This window comes from Micropterus dolomieu, linkage group LG22, assembly GCF_021292245.1.
Source record: "Micropterus dolomieu isolate WLL.071019.BEF.003 ecotype Adirondacks linkage group LG22, ASM2129224v1, whole genome shotgun sequence".
NCBI classification, from domain to species: Eukaryota; Metazoa; Chordata; class Actinopteri; order Centrarchiformes; family Centrarchidae; genus Micropterus; species Micropterus dolomieu.
The window spans coordinates 34,420,565-34,437,149 of NC_060171.1; the positions used below are offsets into that span (position 1 = coordinate 34,420,565).

At 39.4% G+C, this 16,585-nt stretch overlaps 3 protein-coding genes across 4 annotated transcripts in view; 1 reads left to right on the forward strand and 2 right to left on the reverse strand.

The window, feature by feature from the left end:
- ntrk3a (neurotrophic tyrosine kinase, receptor, type 3a) overlaps positions 1 to 16,585 on the reverse strand; it is a 530,438-nt gene that overhangs the window by 352,533 nt on the left and 161,320 nt on the right. The window lies entirely within an intron of this gene.
- On the forward strand, positions 2,244 to 4,767 carry LOC123961913 (C-factor-like; the record flags this gene model as incomplete). The annotated part of the gene is given in 3 exon segments (XM_046037709.1): positions 2,244 to 2,399; positions 2,557 to 2,667; positions 3,708 to 4,767. Coding segments are annotated over 3 exon segments (381 nt in total), but the record flags the coding sequence as incomplete, so codon positions are not given.
- On the reverse strand, positions 4,954 to 13,476 carry gal (galanin/GMAP prepropeptide). 2 transcript variants are annotated; one of them, XM_046037711.1, is made up of 6 exons: positions 13,336 to 13,476; positions 13,131 to 13,211; positions 12,201 to 12,255; positions 7,387 to 7,473; positions 5,976 to 6,047; positions 4,954 to 5,380 (listed from the first exon to the last, which is right to left on the reverse strand). In XM_046037711.1, the coding sequence occupies exons 2-6, from the start codon at positions 13,209 to 13,211 to the stop codon at positions 5,319 to 5,321; spliced, it is 357 nt and encodes a 118-aa protein (XP_045893667.1). In that variant the 5' UTR covers positions 13,336 to 13,476; the 3' UTR covers positions 4,954 to 5,318. The 2 variants fall into 2 exon arrangements, with proteins under 2 accessions (XP_045893667.1, XP_045893666.1); XM_046037710.1 differs by lacking the exons at positions 13,131 to 13,211; positions 13,336 to 13,476 and adding an exon at positions 12,422 to 12,579.

Below are 16,585 nucleotides of genomic sequence, written 5' to 3' on the forward strand. Positions count from 1 at the left end.
AACAGGACTTGGCACCTGCACACAGTGCCAAAGCTACTAGTACCTGGTTTAAGGACCATGGTATCCCTGTTCTTAATTGGCCAGCAAACTCGCCTGACCTTAACCCTATAGAAAATCTATGGGGTATTGTGAAGAGGAAGATGCGATACGCCAGACCCAACAATGCAGAAGAGCTGAAGGCCACTATCAGAGCAACCTGGGCTCTCATAACACCTGAGCAGTGCCACAGACTGATAGACTCCATGCCACGCCGCATTGCTGCAGTAATTCAGGCAAAAGGAGCCCCAACTAAGTATTGAGTGCTGTACATGCTCATACTTTTCATGTTCATACTTTTCATTTGGCCAACATTTCTAAAAATCCTTTTTTGTATTGGTCTTAAGTAATATTCTAATTTTCGGATTTACTGGATTTGTGATTTTCATTAGTTGTCAGTTTTAATCATCACAATTAAATGAAATAAACATTTGAAATATATCACTGTGTGTAATGAATGAATATAATATCCAAGTTTTTGTATAAATTTGCTGTCCCTTCAAAATAACACATCACACAGACAATGTTCTAATTAATCATTGTGTTATAGTTCAGTGACATAATCACCAAATTTATTTTAAACACCAGAAGTCTTTACCCTGTACTCTTAAACTAGTGTGCATTGTCTGCATGATGAAGGGAAGCCTGCAAACCACAGATGTGGGTTCAGGCATTGAGACAGACAACTCAGGTGACACAACACTGCCATCTGGTGGGACCTCCTTTTTAATCATCTCTACAGAGAGCAGCCTCACGGAAGTCTTTTACTGGCCCCCTTATTGGATATCCGCTATTGATTGGATGCTGCAGCTGATCGGACTGATCTGATACATCAGAACATCACTGTAGTTTCATACTGGAGTGATCACAAGTTTTTATATTTGATGTGTTTTATGATTCACTGTCTAGTCTGAGCAACAAAAGGACCACAATCAACTTTCTTTATTGATTAGAAAGACTTCTTTCCATGATGTGTGATTTTCCCCATTAGCTTTTATTATGGTGACAGTTTCATGTAGCAATCTGGGATTTGTTTAAATATAAAGTGCATTACAAATACTTATTATATCCACTGATTATAGTTTATTTCTGTTCACCATTTTTATAATTGCATGCCCACTCTAGGGTTTACAGAGAATGGTCCGAAAAAGAGAAAATATCCAAGAAAAATGCCTTGTTGGTGTCAGAGGAGAGACTGGTTGAAGATGACATAGAGGCAACAGTAACTCAAATATCCACTCGTTACAACCAAGGTATGCAGAATACCTGCCACTCCTGTCAGCTAAGAACTTGAAAAAGATTGGAAAAACGTTGCCTGGTCTGATGAGTCTCGATTTCAGCTGCAACATTCAGATGGTAGGGTCAGACTTTGACATAAACAACATGAAAGCATGGATCCATCCTGCCTTGTATCAACAGTTCAGCCTGCTGCTGGTGGTGTCATGGTGTGGGGGATATTTTCTTGGCACACTTTGGGCCCCTTAGTACCAGTTGAGCATTGTTTAAACGCGACAGCCTGCCTGAGTCTTGTTGCTGACCATGTCCATCCCTTTATGACCACAGTGTACCATCTTCTGATGGCTGCTTCCAGCAGGATAATGCTCCATGTCACAAAACTAAAATCATCTCAAACTGGTTTCTTGAACATGACAATGAGTTCACTGAACTCTCTGAGGAATGTTTCCAACACCTTGTTGAAAGTATGCTGTGAAGAATTAAGGCAGTTCTGAAGGCAAAAGGGGGTCCAACCCGGTACTAACACAGCGTACCTAATACATTGGCTGGTGAGTGTAAATGCGTATGTATGTGTAGATACACTCACTGGCCACTTTATTAGGTACACCTGTTGCTTAACATTACTTGTTCAGTGTGTGTATTTACAGCACATTTCTTTGAAAGGCTACACCACAGGCCTCCTTAGAAAATGATGTTTTGATTCCATCTTCTCCATTTATGACTTAAATAGCCCGAACAGTTTAACAACACTGTCTATCCAGTTAGTACACATGAAAAACTCTCCAGTAGCCTACTTTGATCTTTATCCAGATTATCTCCTGCTTTCATCTTGCTCTTTGAACTGTTTCTTTGTAGGCTTGATTTTTTTATTTTTTTATTTTTTGCCATGGCTTTCTGCTCTTGGCGTCGCTGTTCTGTCTCTTCTGTGTTCTTCTTGGCTGATAATTTCTGCCTGTTGCTCTTGCATCCAGGCCTTCTTGCCGCTGCTGCAGACTGCTGCAGCTCAGTCGACCGGGATGGGGCTCCACAGAGCAGCTGTTATCAACATGTCCTCCATTCTCGGCTCCATCACACAGAACTGGGGGGAAGGTGCCATCTATAAGAACTACTCCTACCGCACCTCCAAGGTCAGCGCACAGAATTTTGGTACACAAAATAATCACGCAGAATTGAGTTTTGTGAATAAAGTGGTGCTTTTCATTTGTGTCTGCATTTGAAATCCATAGAATAGGAGGTAAGGTTCTCTTTTTTGCTTACCAAAACTTTGCTTTCTAACTATCATAGGCAGCTCTGAACATGGTGACAAGGTGTCTAGCTACTGATTTGGGGTCAGATGGAATCCTTTGTATGTCTCTACACCCTGGCTGGGTCAAGACTGACATGGGAGGGCCTGATGTAAGTATTCTGTCATTTCCACACTTGAAGGTGCATTAGCAGATTTTTGGGGTACTTGCAGGCAGAAGATGTTGTTGGCAAACAGTTGGCTTATTTGTTTGTCAGAGAATGTATGATGCAGCATTAGCAACACAGGCTAATGAAGACAGCATGGCTAAATGGGCTTGGTAATATGCTAGCTTGCTGTGCTAGCTAGCTAGTTGTCATATTAGATACTGTGAAAGTCCTGCTCCTCTCACAAAACATCTGTTCTGCCTTGTGTTATCCCAGTAATCTTTAATTTGTTCCATGGAACAGCAGCTAACGCAGTGTGGGAGCAGCAGAACAATGCTAAAGAAAAGCTGTGGAGTTTGTGACCACAAGAGATGCTGTAGGGCTGCTGGTTGATGAGTTGGTCTCTGTATTGTTGTATCACATCCTGGAGTGGTGATGGTACGGTGGATAAGACGCATGCCTTCGGTGTGGGAGACCTGGGTTTGAATCCCACCCTGACATCCACCAATGTGTCCCTGAGCAGGACTCTATCTCTCTATCTATGAGATTTGATTATATTATTTTTATCCTGTTTGTCTCCTGCTTGTGCCCTCTTTGTTTTGTTGGGAGTCATCACTCATCAATATTTTGAATTAGTATTTTATATTTGTAGTTTGTCATTATTACTAATGTTTAATTATTTTTTTTCCTTGCTAATGAAATGACCAACTGTGCATGACTCAGCAGTTTTTCCCCAAGATCAAGAGAACTTGTCATGTGTTGCCTCTCATTTTACCAGCATCAACAGTTTTCAGTAGTAACTGCTGTCTCTGTTAACGTAACTGATGCTAAGTGGACAGCGTCAGTGTTGACAGATGATGTCAGGGCATCTGGATACCACTAATATGTTCAGGCTAAATAAAATCCTTCCCTGACGCAAAATGAATGCAGTGTCAGACTGAATCTTGTTAAATAGCTATTGGGTGTGAATGTGAGACTGAGTTAGTGTTATTTGTGGCTTATCACTTATCAAAGTCTTCCTATGAGCATGTGTTTCTGTGTTTCAGGCTGACTTGACAGTAGAGGAGAGTGTTTCTGGACTGTTGGCCGTTCTCTCCAATCTCACAGATAAAGACCATGGAGGATTCAAGGACTACCGTGGAGAGAACATACCATGGTAAAATGAAACACTGGGTGTAACACTAATAAAAACCTTCTCTATATAATAAAAGAATATAATTAAAACAGTGTGTCCTGGTGTAGTGTAAACAACTTGATACATATACTAGCTACCATCTAATGCATTTCTCATCATTTAACTATAAACAACACTATGTATAAACATCAGTTTGGCTTTTGGGGGAGAAAAAAAACACTACTGAAATTGTTCTTATGCATCTTGTTCTGCTCTGGATTACAAGAAATGTTCACAAAAAACATTGGTAAACTGTTTGTTATATATCGACAGAACAGTTTGTATGTATTGATGATTACATGTCAAAAATATCAAGCTTCTTTAAGATATGCCACAAGGATCTATTCTTGATCAATGTCATTGCCTATTTTTTCTTTACAAACATACCTTTTCATTGTTGTGTGCTGACGATAGACATTTTAGAGCTCCACAAGATTTTAGTACATTAATACAAAAAGTTTAAACAGACTTGGTGCACTTTTTTTAATGGCTTTAATTGAACAAACTCACCACAATATTAAAAAGACAACTCTTACCGAATTACTAATACCAAGTCATTATTTTGAGATAGTAAAGTCACAGTTATGAGAGAAAAAAAGCTAACGTTTTTTTTTTTCATTCAACATGTCATGTATTTTTTCACGTCTTGCAGAAACGTGCTTCCACATAGTTAGGCAAAGGAACAGACATAAAATGTATCTAAGTAATAATGAATGCACGTGTACCAAAATCATCTCACTGACTTTGATGGTTAAGATAATACTCCTCAGGAACCTGATGATGAACCCAAAGTGTAGAGAGGATCTACGGTAATTTCAAGTACATTATAATAATGGAACAAGACATTAAACTACAGTTAAGAGAGAAACTTAAGTACCCATGTATCATGTTTTCAAATAAATGTGGTTTCTCCAAGAATGATTTCCCTTAAAGACAATCTGAAGGTCTGTTTTTGTTGTTCGTTCTCATAACAAATCCAGTGTTCAGACATTTTACTGAATGAGCAAGGTGAAACATGTACTACTTGCTTCTTCTTTTTTTTTTACTCAAATGCAGCTGAAATCTAAGTGATAATTATGACTATGACTAATGGAGAGAAAGAAATTCAAGTCGTCCAGTGCCATTTGTTTGTTTATTTCACTCCATTTTATTAAATGAGATGATGGTATATTAAGGTGAAAATACAGTGTTTGATTCTGAATAGACGTCTCTGTTACCTAGATCCACCTACAGTCAGTAGACACTCACTGACCTTCAGTGGATATAACATTAGATTTACACAGGAGAAGAAAGATCTGATATTTCTTTTGGGGGACAATCAATCTGTCATAAAGAGTTACAGAATCAGCTCTTTTAGTACCAGGACAAATCCAGCATCAGAGTGTGAAGAGCTACAGTAAGGTGACATTTAGGGCAGTGGGAGCCCAGACAGCAGAAACATAGACTTGGGTAGATGGAGATAACATGCAGAGAGGCAGAATCATTAGGGATTGGCCAGTTCGTCTGATGTCACAGAGGAAGGAAGGCTGTCCAAGGCTCCCATCTCTGTAAACACATACACAAAGCTGGATGTCTTCGGGCTCAGAGACAATTACTAGACAAGAAATTTGTCAGTTCAACCGACGTCAAAGCTATTATACACTTCAAAGTCCACCAGGGCCTATGGACAGCTCAGTCAGTCTGTTTATCCAGTACACATTTTTATATATAAGATATCTCTATAGATAGATATATCTGTTATATAAGTACTGACTAGATTTCAATGGTATTTACTGAAGGATTTTCATTACAACCCAATGAAGATTCATGGCCATTTTAGTGACCTCCTGACTTCTCCTCCAGTGCCCACCATGAGGACACATTTTCCACTTGTACACAATATATCTTACAGTCTAACAAGCAGATCAGCATGTAATTTTCTGAGCTCGTTCATGCAAAGGGGATAAACACTTTAAATGACCCATTGACCCTTCCCCTAGTGGCATCTTGAGTACAACAGTACATTTTTTACTCCACTAGAAGGAGTCGTGTATTAATGGGCTGTTATAAAGTGGATAAAACAGTCACACATTAGCAATTTAGCTTGTTTGCTTGATGTCTTTGTTGGTCAAGTTAGTTAGAACAGACATGATACGCATACCTTTGAGTTTGAGGTATGACAAGAAGTCAATGACAGTGTGGATGATGTCTCCATCTGCTATTCTCAGGGCACCTGTGAAGGTAAAGCAACAAAGTGAAGCGTGTTATGTGAAGTTGGTAGTATGGTGTAAAGTTTGACTGGAGCTCTGGTAACACGTAGGGAAATGAATATCTCCAGAAGCCAACATGTCTTGGAAGAATTCATTTTAAAGATGTGAATTACAGAGAAAACTGAACCAGACGATGCTTGTTTTGTCAAAAAGCAAATCAGCGTTCTGGGAAGGTCCAGTGAACTAACTAACCACTAACATCAGAGGGATGTAGGTGGTTGCTTTATTGACTTAATGTAAATATACACATTTTAAAATTTCAGCCAACTGTCTAGTTTTCGTTTTCAGACCCATTTCAGAACTTCAACATGAGTTCTTCTGTGTTGAATCAATATTTTTAAAGAATGATGATCATGTGTTGCAGCTGGGAGAGAGGCTGAGAGGGGAGTGTCAGCATGTAGCAATAGCCCTGCTGTTCATCATGTTAAAGGAACATTATGTAGTAATTTTATGTTAAAATAAGAGCTTCAAAATCATTGGGATGCTACATGACTTGTCATTGCCACTCCAGGCTAGAAGAAGAGGAAGAAGCAAAAAGTATGTACAAGAAGCTAGCTCAGAATCCTCAGTGTGGATATCATGGCAGAGGCTGCGAAGAGCCAGAAGAAGGTGTTGTTGGAGGAAGTGAGGAAGAGAAAAAGAGAGAGTGACCGAGCGAAAGACCGTACAAGAGTAAATATCAGACTGGCTTTTACTCGTTGGCGTGAACTAAAAGAGCTGAATGGCTGCAAGACAGGCAGAGCTGGCCTTCTTTCTGTTGGACTAGTCAGTAATGTTGCTGTCTTGTGTTGTCACACTTGGTTGATGTTTGGCTGTGTTAGCAAAGTTAGCGACTTGCTAGTTTTTGATCATAAGTAAGGTAATCAAAACAAATCCTTATTTACAACAGCGGTGAAGAACACTGAAACAGTAGGGGCGCCAAACTACACCAAATATTACATGATGATGCTTTAAAGCTCAGGTAGGTCATTTATTTCAGAAGCATTTTTGTTATATTTGTGGAAACATCCTGAACAAAATCTGGTATCTATGGCTGTCGCTGGACTGTCATAAGCACGGGTTCTATGGAACACGGAAATACTTGATTTTGTTAAAGTGCTCAGTAACATCACACAATGGTCCATATTTTGATACTCATTTGAGGCCAGTAAAGTTAAAAAACATCAACAATGAGCTGCAGGGAGGAGCTTTTTTTTTTACAGGTGCACAACAGAACATTCATCAAAATCATCAGTCAGGTGTATCTTCTAACAATAGACAGAGGAAGGTTGTCCTGTTTCTGTGTGTGAGAGAAAGACAGACCTGTTCTGAAGTCCTCCTCCTGGCCCATGTCCCTCTTGCCAGCCAGACCCGGCTTATCTCCGAGTGTCCTGTGTCCATCTATTCCATCTGGACAATGAGGAGTGATCACAGTCGTACAGTCATACAAACAGCAGATGGGTCAGCCGAGCATTTGAGTGCACTGCAGCCCTAAACTCAGTTCCTTTGAAATTCAGCAAATTCACCATGAAATATAAACTGCAGTTATAAAATTATTACTGCTATGTCTAATTTTCAAGAAAATCATTTCAGCTGCTCAGGGTTTCCCATATATCAGCTGTGAATGAACTGTTTTTATTATTATTTGCAATAGTAAATTACTTGAATTAACAGTTGTGCTAAATTAACATAATCTCCAAAATACACACATATTTGCTAAATATCCCACTGTTTCAGAAGCATCACACATTGGACACACATGCATACACAGTGAACACGTGGCACACCTCCACCTAATTCTTGTAAGAAGAGCTAAGGACATTGTTGGCATGGTATTTGCTTTGTTATTGTTTGGTTCAATTTCCAAACTTTTACGGACCACCTGCAGGGCTTGGCTCACGGAATTGCAGTAAAACAGAGATTTGACCAACAGAAGAAGTATAAAAAAGCACACATTTAAAATAGGATCAACTGTAGTTTAAACACACAAGGGAATGCATTAGAATAATAATGATGAAAAAAATGAAAGTAAAATAATGGACAATCAAAGCAATTTGCTTAGCCATGGTGGTGGGTGCATCATTACCTCTCAGTATATTCCTATGCAGGCTACACACTTTAAGAGTGGCACAAAGTTTCAGTGGGCCTACAGATCATAGGGAGATGTTACTGACGGAGTTCAAAGTCCTCATCCTATATAACACCCTTTTTATTGTGTTCAAATCAGTTTTAGTGGTTCATGACAGCTCTGCTGTGTAACAGACCAGAACAAAGCAAACATGTCCATCACCAATGATGGTTTTTAAAGGACACATCCAGAACATACAGGCTGAAGTTATTTTGTGTCATTTTAAAAAAAATGCTGTCATCTATGTGTGTCCAGTAGCGTTCTGCTACCTGGCCACAGTCACCTTTTTTGCTGTGGAGGTTATTTTCAAATAGAACTTAATCAGAAATGTCCCTTTTCTCTCTCTGACTTAATCAGTTGTTTGGTGCATATCATGTGTGTACTTTTTTATCTTACATATAAATGGATATGCACTTGCTCTGGCTGTGATTGAGGGCGATGCTTTGGCATTAGCCTGGTGAGCTAAAAGATGATGCAAAAAAGATGGCCTCAATCATGTCTCAAATTTGGCAATACCAGTGCGGTGCAGGTTGGCTCTCAAAGACGGAAGGGAAGGGAAGGGTTCGTTGTCTGTGCAGATTTCTAGTGTTTGAGTACAGAAAAGTCTCTGTACTTCCCACTTCCCTGAGCTTTTCTGTTCGACCTTGTGGAACTCCCACGCGGTGGATGAGTCAGTTCCAAATGTTTAGCCTAACTTAGCACAACACTGCAAGCAGGTGGAAACTAGCCTATCTCTGTAAAAAGGGAACAATGTGCTAGAAAGAACCTCCAACACTGTCATATATACTACGCTAGCAATCAATACATCTAAGTGTAATTTGGGTTTTGTTCAGAGTTAGGAGAGTGTTACATCCCGGCAACCCCTCTATGAGCACTAATCCTAACAATGATGAAAGCTGCAAAACACGTCCTTGCTTAATCCGTACTATGAGAATAAAAATTAAAAAGCTTTATTATTTGTCATATTTTTCTTTCCTAACTCACCATTCTTCTTCAGGTATGTGTCTTTGCCTTTAAGTTCACACACCGTACACAGATCTCTGGGTGAAGAGGAGGAACATTAGGCTAAGTGGTGGAATTGTTTGACTCATCTTAGGGGCTTCCTCATTAGCTAAAGTAGTGCTTGAGCTGGTAGCCCTTGCACTTTTTGCGTGTGTGTTGAACTATATGCTTAAACATCCGATTAAAATACATGACATTGGAGTGGGGGAAAATGATGTATTTTAATGGTTTTGCCTTTCAAGTATAAAAAGCTCCTCTTATCTCTATGAGCTCTTGGTGGTTTTGTCTTCACATTTAATATTATATATACTGCAATGTTAAATGCAATGCATTTTTATTATCAAAATCAAAAGTGCCCAGTTAAACAACATTCCTTGTAAGCTTTATTGCTATGTTAATAAAAAAATTACTCTTATTGAATTGTTAATGTGATAAATAAATGATCAGTTTAGGGAATACTGAATCCCTCCACAGGGGGACATTTTGTACATAATGCTTATTAGATGTTTTTCCCACAGTGGGAGTTAGAGATGCAGTGGAGTCAGAAACAGTTAGAAGAGTATTATATTTTCATTATGTTGGCTCTACTGGACATTGGATTCAAAAAGAAACGGTGACTACAGGCTTCATGAGCTGACTTTGATCACATGTTTCACACAAAACCAAAGCAAAAAGAGAAGATGGCTGTCAGCAGAGAAGATACCAAGTTACTGCTGATGTCTGGGTCATAGATCAGACAGTCGCTGACGGAAAGGATTTAACACCAAACACTGAATATGATGACCTCTAGAAGTTTATGTTAACTTGACCACTTACTTTCTGTCCCCTAAAATAGGGGGGTTATGTGTAAAAAGGGATACAATAACTGCACTGCTCATCTGATGTGGATGGAACCCACGACTTATAGATGAGAGTCAGTCATTCTTTCATTTCAAATCCAATGGGTTGGAGTGCAAAGCCAACACATCGAAAATGTGTCACTGCCCTTATATCTAACTAGCTCTGCATAAGGAATGCAAACCACAACTGAAAGGGTAACCCAAGGTTCAGGTTCAGTTTTCTCACATTCTGAAACTGCAAAATGACAGCAGCACTAAATATGCAACAACCAATGAAGAATTCATTCCAGTATTAACTGTGGAATTGTTGCATGGACAAAATGCTTCCCATTTTGCATTCCAGGTCTGTTTCTGTGCAATGAAGACTTTCATTTTTGAAAGCATTGCATTGGGCTGTCTTAACTCCCTAAATGACTTAACTTATTGTTTTGAATGTCATCCTAATGCTTTTCCATGCCGGTGTAAAGCACTTTGAATTGTGTTTGAAATGTGCTATACAGGCTGCCTTGCACACACATTCACTGCAAACAGAGTGTATGCATATGCTAACATCTAGCTAACATGATACAATACTGTACAATATAAAACATAATGATGAAAGGCATCTTTTTAACTATTAATGCAGTTAAGCTAGGCTATCCTGGACATACAGCACCTCTGTACTGGACAGACAAACTGATATTGCTCTCCTGATCCTACTCTGGGTTAAACAGTAAACACATATGGGAGGTATGGGGAGTTGTTTGAAATAGCTTCCATGTCAGTTTCTAGTATTTTTGTTGTCAACACACAGCAAGATCTGATTTATCCAAGGTAATGTCATATAGTATATGCTGTTAACGTAAGCGAGAGATGTTGGAATTTCCAAATCTAAATAAAATCCATTATCAACATTAATATAATAGATTCAGCTAACTGTTTGTTCATATATGGTAACTAATCATCATCACCACTTTAGGCTATTTAACCTGTAGTACTAGCTCTGAATGGGGCGGCCATTTTAGAACAATGCATTAACGCTCACAAGATAGAGTAGGGGGGTGTTTTCCTCCTCCTCCCATTCTGTCGACATTACGTAAACAAATAGACAAATGAGGTGTTTGGATGCGTAAGCGCAGACAGCAGTAGGATGACAGACGTCCTCCCCTGATGAGTGACAGAAGCAGCTAAGAGGCGGGATGTTTGGACAAAGCAATTCCTGGCCTGACACCAAGGCCCTGCAGCGGCCGTATGTTTCTATCTTACATTGAGTGACCAGCTCGTCTCTGCCTCTGGCACTGGGAGAATCCTTTATCTGAATTAGGTGATCAATACGACCTGAAACACAGGATGAGGCAGGAGCAACCTTTACCTGGGCTTCTCACACACACACACACGGACAGCATTTCCAGGGTTCCTTTTCTGGATTGATTTGGAACCCACTAATGGGTAAGAACACACAGACACACACACACACAGACACAAACATCTGGATACCCAGTGTTCACTTAATGTGTTCTCTACAGGTAATGAGGCAATCTTTTAAATTATACTAAATTAGCTGACACAGTGGAGACAGGGACAAAGAAACAGATCAGATTCACAGAAGATGAGTTCGGCCGTCTCTTTTGTAAGCTATGCTACATAGAAAACATTTTTAGGCAATACAGGCCAGCTCTGGGATACGTAAAGACCCAGGAAGCATTTCAGAGATTAGTCACAGCTCTATAACTGTGTACAAGCTTTAAAAATGATTTCTAGGTGTACATATAGTAATTATTTAACAATAAACAGTTGATATGTACTCCCACACTTGGTTGTATTGATCCATTTTTTTTTTTTATATCAAAACAAAGTTTAACATTTTGGGAAACAGGCTTATTAACTGTTTTGCGAACAGTTAGATGAGAAGATTGATACGACTCCCATATCTGTCCAAGTTAATAGCTTAACAAAGTAGGTGTGTTAGAATTTAATAGCCAAAATGTGTAATGTGTTTTCACAGGATCTGATAAAGAAATGATTTGGACATGTTGGCAGCACAGGTAACCTCGTGGGAACATGTGTTGAAGTAAAGTTTTAAATAACAGCTGATTACTGATGCAGTGTAACAGTAGGCTGTGTGTGTGTGTGTGTGTGTGTGTGTGTGTGTGTGTGTGTGTGTGTGTGTGTGCACAGTCAGTACTTACGGGGACCTAACAGGTAGCCAGCGCTGTTCAGAGTCCAGCCACGCTTCTCCTTTGCCTGCAGGGTCCAGTGACACACAATGATCAGATCACACAGCTGCTCAGTGTTTCTGACATGTCTTTAGGTGTTTTGGAATATAAAATATGCTGATACAGTAGTGTACATTTGAAGCCTATGAATGAATTAGAAAATAAATAAATGAACTCCTCTTCCTCTTTCCTACTTCTTTATGTAGTGGAATCCCCATCATTTTGAAAAACACACATATACACAGGTGTAAAACCCAACAGCCAACTTTATCTGAGATCGTCTGTTCAATTATCAACTCAACTCCCATATTACCACTCCCTGATAGATACTCAAATTTAAGCCGTTTTATTATCTTAGGTGTTTATGATTTCTGATATCTTTGCCCTTAAAAAATCACTACTCAGAAAGCTCTGTTGTCATGGTAAACAGAACAGACCATGTCATTCATCATAAGGAAAGCACCCACCAGTCCCAGCAGAGCTTCTTCACTTCTCTCATCAATAAATTCAATTTGTCTGGCTAAATATGTGACGAACTGACCTGTGCCAGGGCCTGGCTTTGCCTAACGCTGTATGCATACACTTTTTGACTTTTGTGGAAAACACTTCCAGGCATCCATTCTTATATTACCGTACTACACATTTTAATGTGTAACCCTGCAACAGCATTTTATATAGCTTACCAAGTAGCATTGCCTCTCTTTCCAGGTTTGTTATCATACATAGTAAATGGCATGTGGTCATATAATTTAATAATAGGCTGAAGTATTTTATATTGTACCTAATTCTACATGGTCTGCCTCCGTACTGTATCTCTGACGGATTTGGCACACAATCGCATTTTTTTTGACAAAATAACAATAAAGTTGCGCTGAATAGGCCTATTGAACTTAAGCAGCTTACCGCAATGACCAAGCCGATGGACTCAGAGAGAGTTGCGCAAAAGATGAGCGACACGCAAAAAATCCCAAAGCACCTCTGCATCTAAGAAAGAAAGAAAGAACAGACCATATCGATAGAAACGTGCTAAGAAAGAGTGAGTAGTTAGTTAATACATTTTTAGTCTAACTTTTGAAGAGACTAAAAAATGCACAAAGCAGAAAGTTACCTTTGAGTTGAGAGTCTCTGTTCCTCACTGAGTCAGCAGCAGAAGTTGATCTGGGTGTGTGACGCTGCCTGGTTCGGATGAAATGAGGGCTCCGTCCACCTTTTATGTCCTCCCAGCCCGACCCGACCGGCGGCACACGTCACGACCCCCCCTCCTCCCGCAGATCACGGATGTAACTCATAATGAAATTCAATAATGTCATGCAATGCTTTTTCTTTGTTGCCCTCGGAGACATGAGATTGAATTTAAAAAGGGTGAAAATACGTCTCCCGTTTTTCTGTCCTAATCAGATAACGATCTTATTCCGGGAGCTTGACAAATCTGAAGGAGCAGGTTGGCAGTAAAACATGTTCTGGTCCATAATCATCACTGATTTTATGGCTTACAATGTTTATGATTGCCTTACTTTTTTGCTTTTCTATTTCTTCCCTGATGTATTGCTTCATTGAAGTTTTAGGATCTGTAGGATCATATTGTGCTGCTTTAGATTTTAGTCGCTCAATGGAGATGTGTTTACCATATAGTACTTTCTAAATGTGTTCACCCTGGGTCCAAAATTGATGCTGTTTAATGTGTTTTTGCAACAGTATTTAACAAGTGAATTTCTGATTTTAATCATTACCTAAAATTTATAATGGTTTTCTGTTATTTTGTGTATTTCTAGGTCCCATGACTAATTCAAGACCATGTATAAAGAAGACAGAAACAAAGAAGCCACCCTTATGGTAGGCGACAGTGTTTGGTGAATGAAGCCTATGTTGGAAAAGAATTACGCAACTTGTGTGATTTTGAGTTGGGAAAATGATGCAAATATATAAATATGTTGAGTAAATGGTATGGTATGTAAATCTACAAGGTGTAACATGTTACCACAAATGTTTCTTGACCACACCAACGTCCTTCAGTTTGATCTGGAAAAACTTTTGCTTGTATTCAAATGCTCGTAATCTTCTTGTGTAGGGAGCCACCAGATACGAGACTACGATGCTTTGAAAGACCCTTATGAGCTTCTGTGATCAGGACAAACCCCTTTAAGGGTTCCCATCAAGAATAATTTAGTTATCTAAAATATGTGAAGATGGGTTCACAGCCCCTGTAACTGCTGTTTGATTAGATAATCTTCTAAATACCTGTGAGAAGATTTCTGCTGGGATTTTAAAGTCACATGATTTAATACACACTTTATATTTCGCACTTTCTCTTACTTTAACAGGAATGAAAGACATCATCAAAATAAACATGATTACACTGTGGCACATGTTACAGACTAAAACAGTGAAATTAAACAATGTTTCATCTCAGTGGAACCTACTGATGAAGCTTTAAGACTCCCTGGACACCATTTTAAGAGCCTATCTGGCCATGATACTAATAATCCATTCTAATAACATTCACTTTTGTGGTCCTCAGGCACATCTCTGCAAACAAATAAAACTATTATGAAGGATGAGAGATCCTTCATTCGGGTTACTGCTTTGAGTAGGTGAAGATTATAGGTGTGTGAATCCAGCCAGAGACTCCACTCCTGCTGTGTCACTACAATTACAAGTCAGTATTCAACAAGTAGACTTAGTCAGTTGAAATATAAACCGCCACTGAGCCGACATTAATGATTATCAACTGATAATCAGTCAGCTGGCCCATGTGCTACTGCTGTATAGGTGAAATTAATTCAAAATAGCAATAGCAATATTATTGCTTCAGTTAATGACAGATTGGAATGACTAAGCACTTAAAATGAAGCAAATCACACAGTGCTTCAACGGATCCTAGCAGTGGCTCATTAAGAGCAATCTGCTGTTTACTGAGGGACACCTTGCTGGAACTGAGGGGAGAAGGCTGTTTAGATGGACAGGTTGGGTGGTGTTGAATGGTTTTTATTCTGGCACATATTGACAGTGGAAATGTAAGGGGAGAAGAGGTGACGTGAAAAATAGCCCTGAAGGGTCAGTGGAATACAGAGGGTGAGTGTTTGAGGTCTCTGCTGCTTGTGGGATAATAAATACCTGTAACATCCTCAGTAGCAGTGGAACTGTTTAATGGTTGTACTTCAGTTATCAGTGGAATCAGCACTGAGGTCTCTGGGTTATCTTCAGTCTTCTGGTGAGTAGTATGTTTGTTTCTAAAGCAGTGAAGTAGATGTAAATGTCACTTGAGAGAAGTGGAGAAAATATGAAAATATGTTTTTGTGACTAAAAACAATTTTCTTATTTATTTTCTTATTTCTAGAATTCCCAAGATGATGAGGCAAAACATGCCCTCAATCACAGAAAGACGATAACATGCAAGAAAGAGATGACTGAAGAACTGGTTGAAGACATGTTTCATGCCAGTGGTGCACAATATTTTGCAGCAACATTTGAGATGTGTTTGCCAATAACCAATAGAAGAAGATATACTTTATTTAATGGGGAAACTCAATGTTTTTTCACTCTGTTATTATGTTAGTGCACACACACACACACACACACACATCAGAGTGAGGGGCTGCCACTCAGTGTGGCACAGTTGGGGGTTCAGGAGCTTGCTCAAGTCCTCCTTTGGCAAGTGGGATTTGAACCAGCAACCCTCTGGTTCCCAGCCTAATCCTTACGGACTGAGTTATTGCAACGCCCCAAATATGACAACATACAACAAAATACAACAACAGCAGGAGCCCAGTGTATCAGTGATGTAGGCTGTATGAACTCTACAGATTGCAGGTTTAATGCACCATCAGCAGTGTATGGTATCTGATGCTTTCAAGTCCCTTAAAACTCCCCCTGCACTCAAAAACGTGTTTGCTTAATGTGACTTTTACTTGTTTGAGCTGTGCAGTTTGACACAAGAGGGCTGTTTTCACACTCACCTGCCTGCTTCTCTGTGCTCACCTTACCTCTCAGTTTAACACCTGGTCTCAACTGGTTTGGCAGCCAATCGTTGTCCGGTATACAGATTGCACAAATATAATGTGGACACAAGGGCTCCAGTACACATACACTGGCCATTTCAGTAAACTAGGAGACATCTGTATTAAGGAGTTAAAGCTTAATTTGCATATTCATAGATTTTTCAACATGGAGTAGGGTAATTTTAAGAACTTGTAGCAAGGTCATTAAACTTCTTTGTGGAAAAAACAAATGAGACACAAAATATTTTTTTCAAAGCAGACCATTGTTATGTCTTAAAACATGTGTCGGGTATGTAAGGTTTCACCATTAAATCCGCAATAATCAAGCAAACAAGTGGAAACTCAGCTAATCAGTGTGGT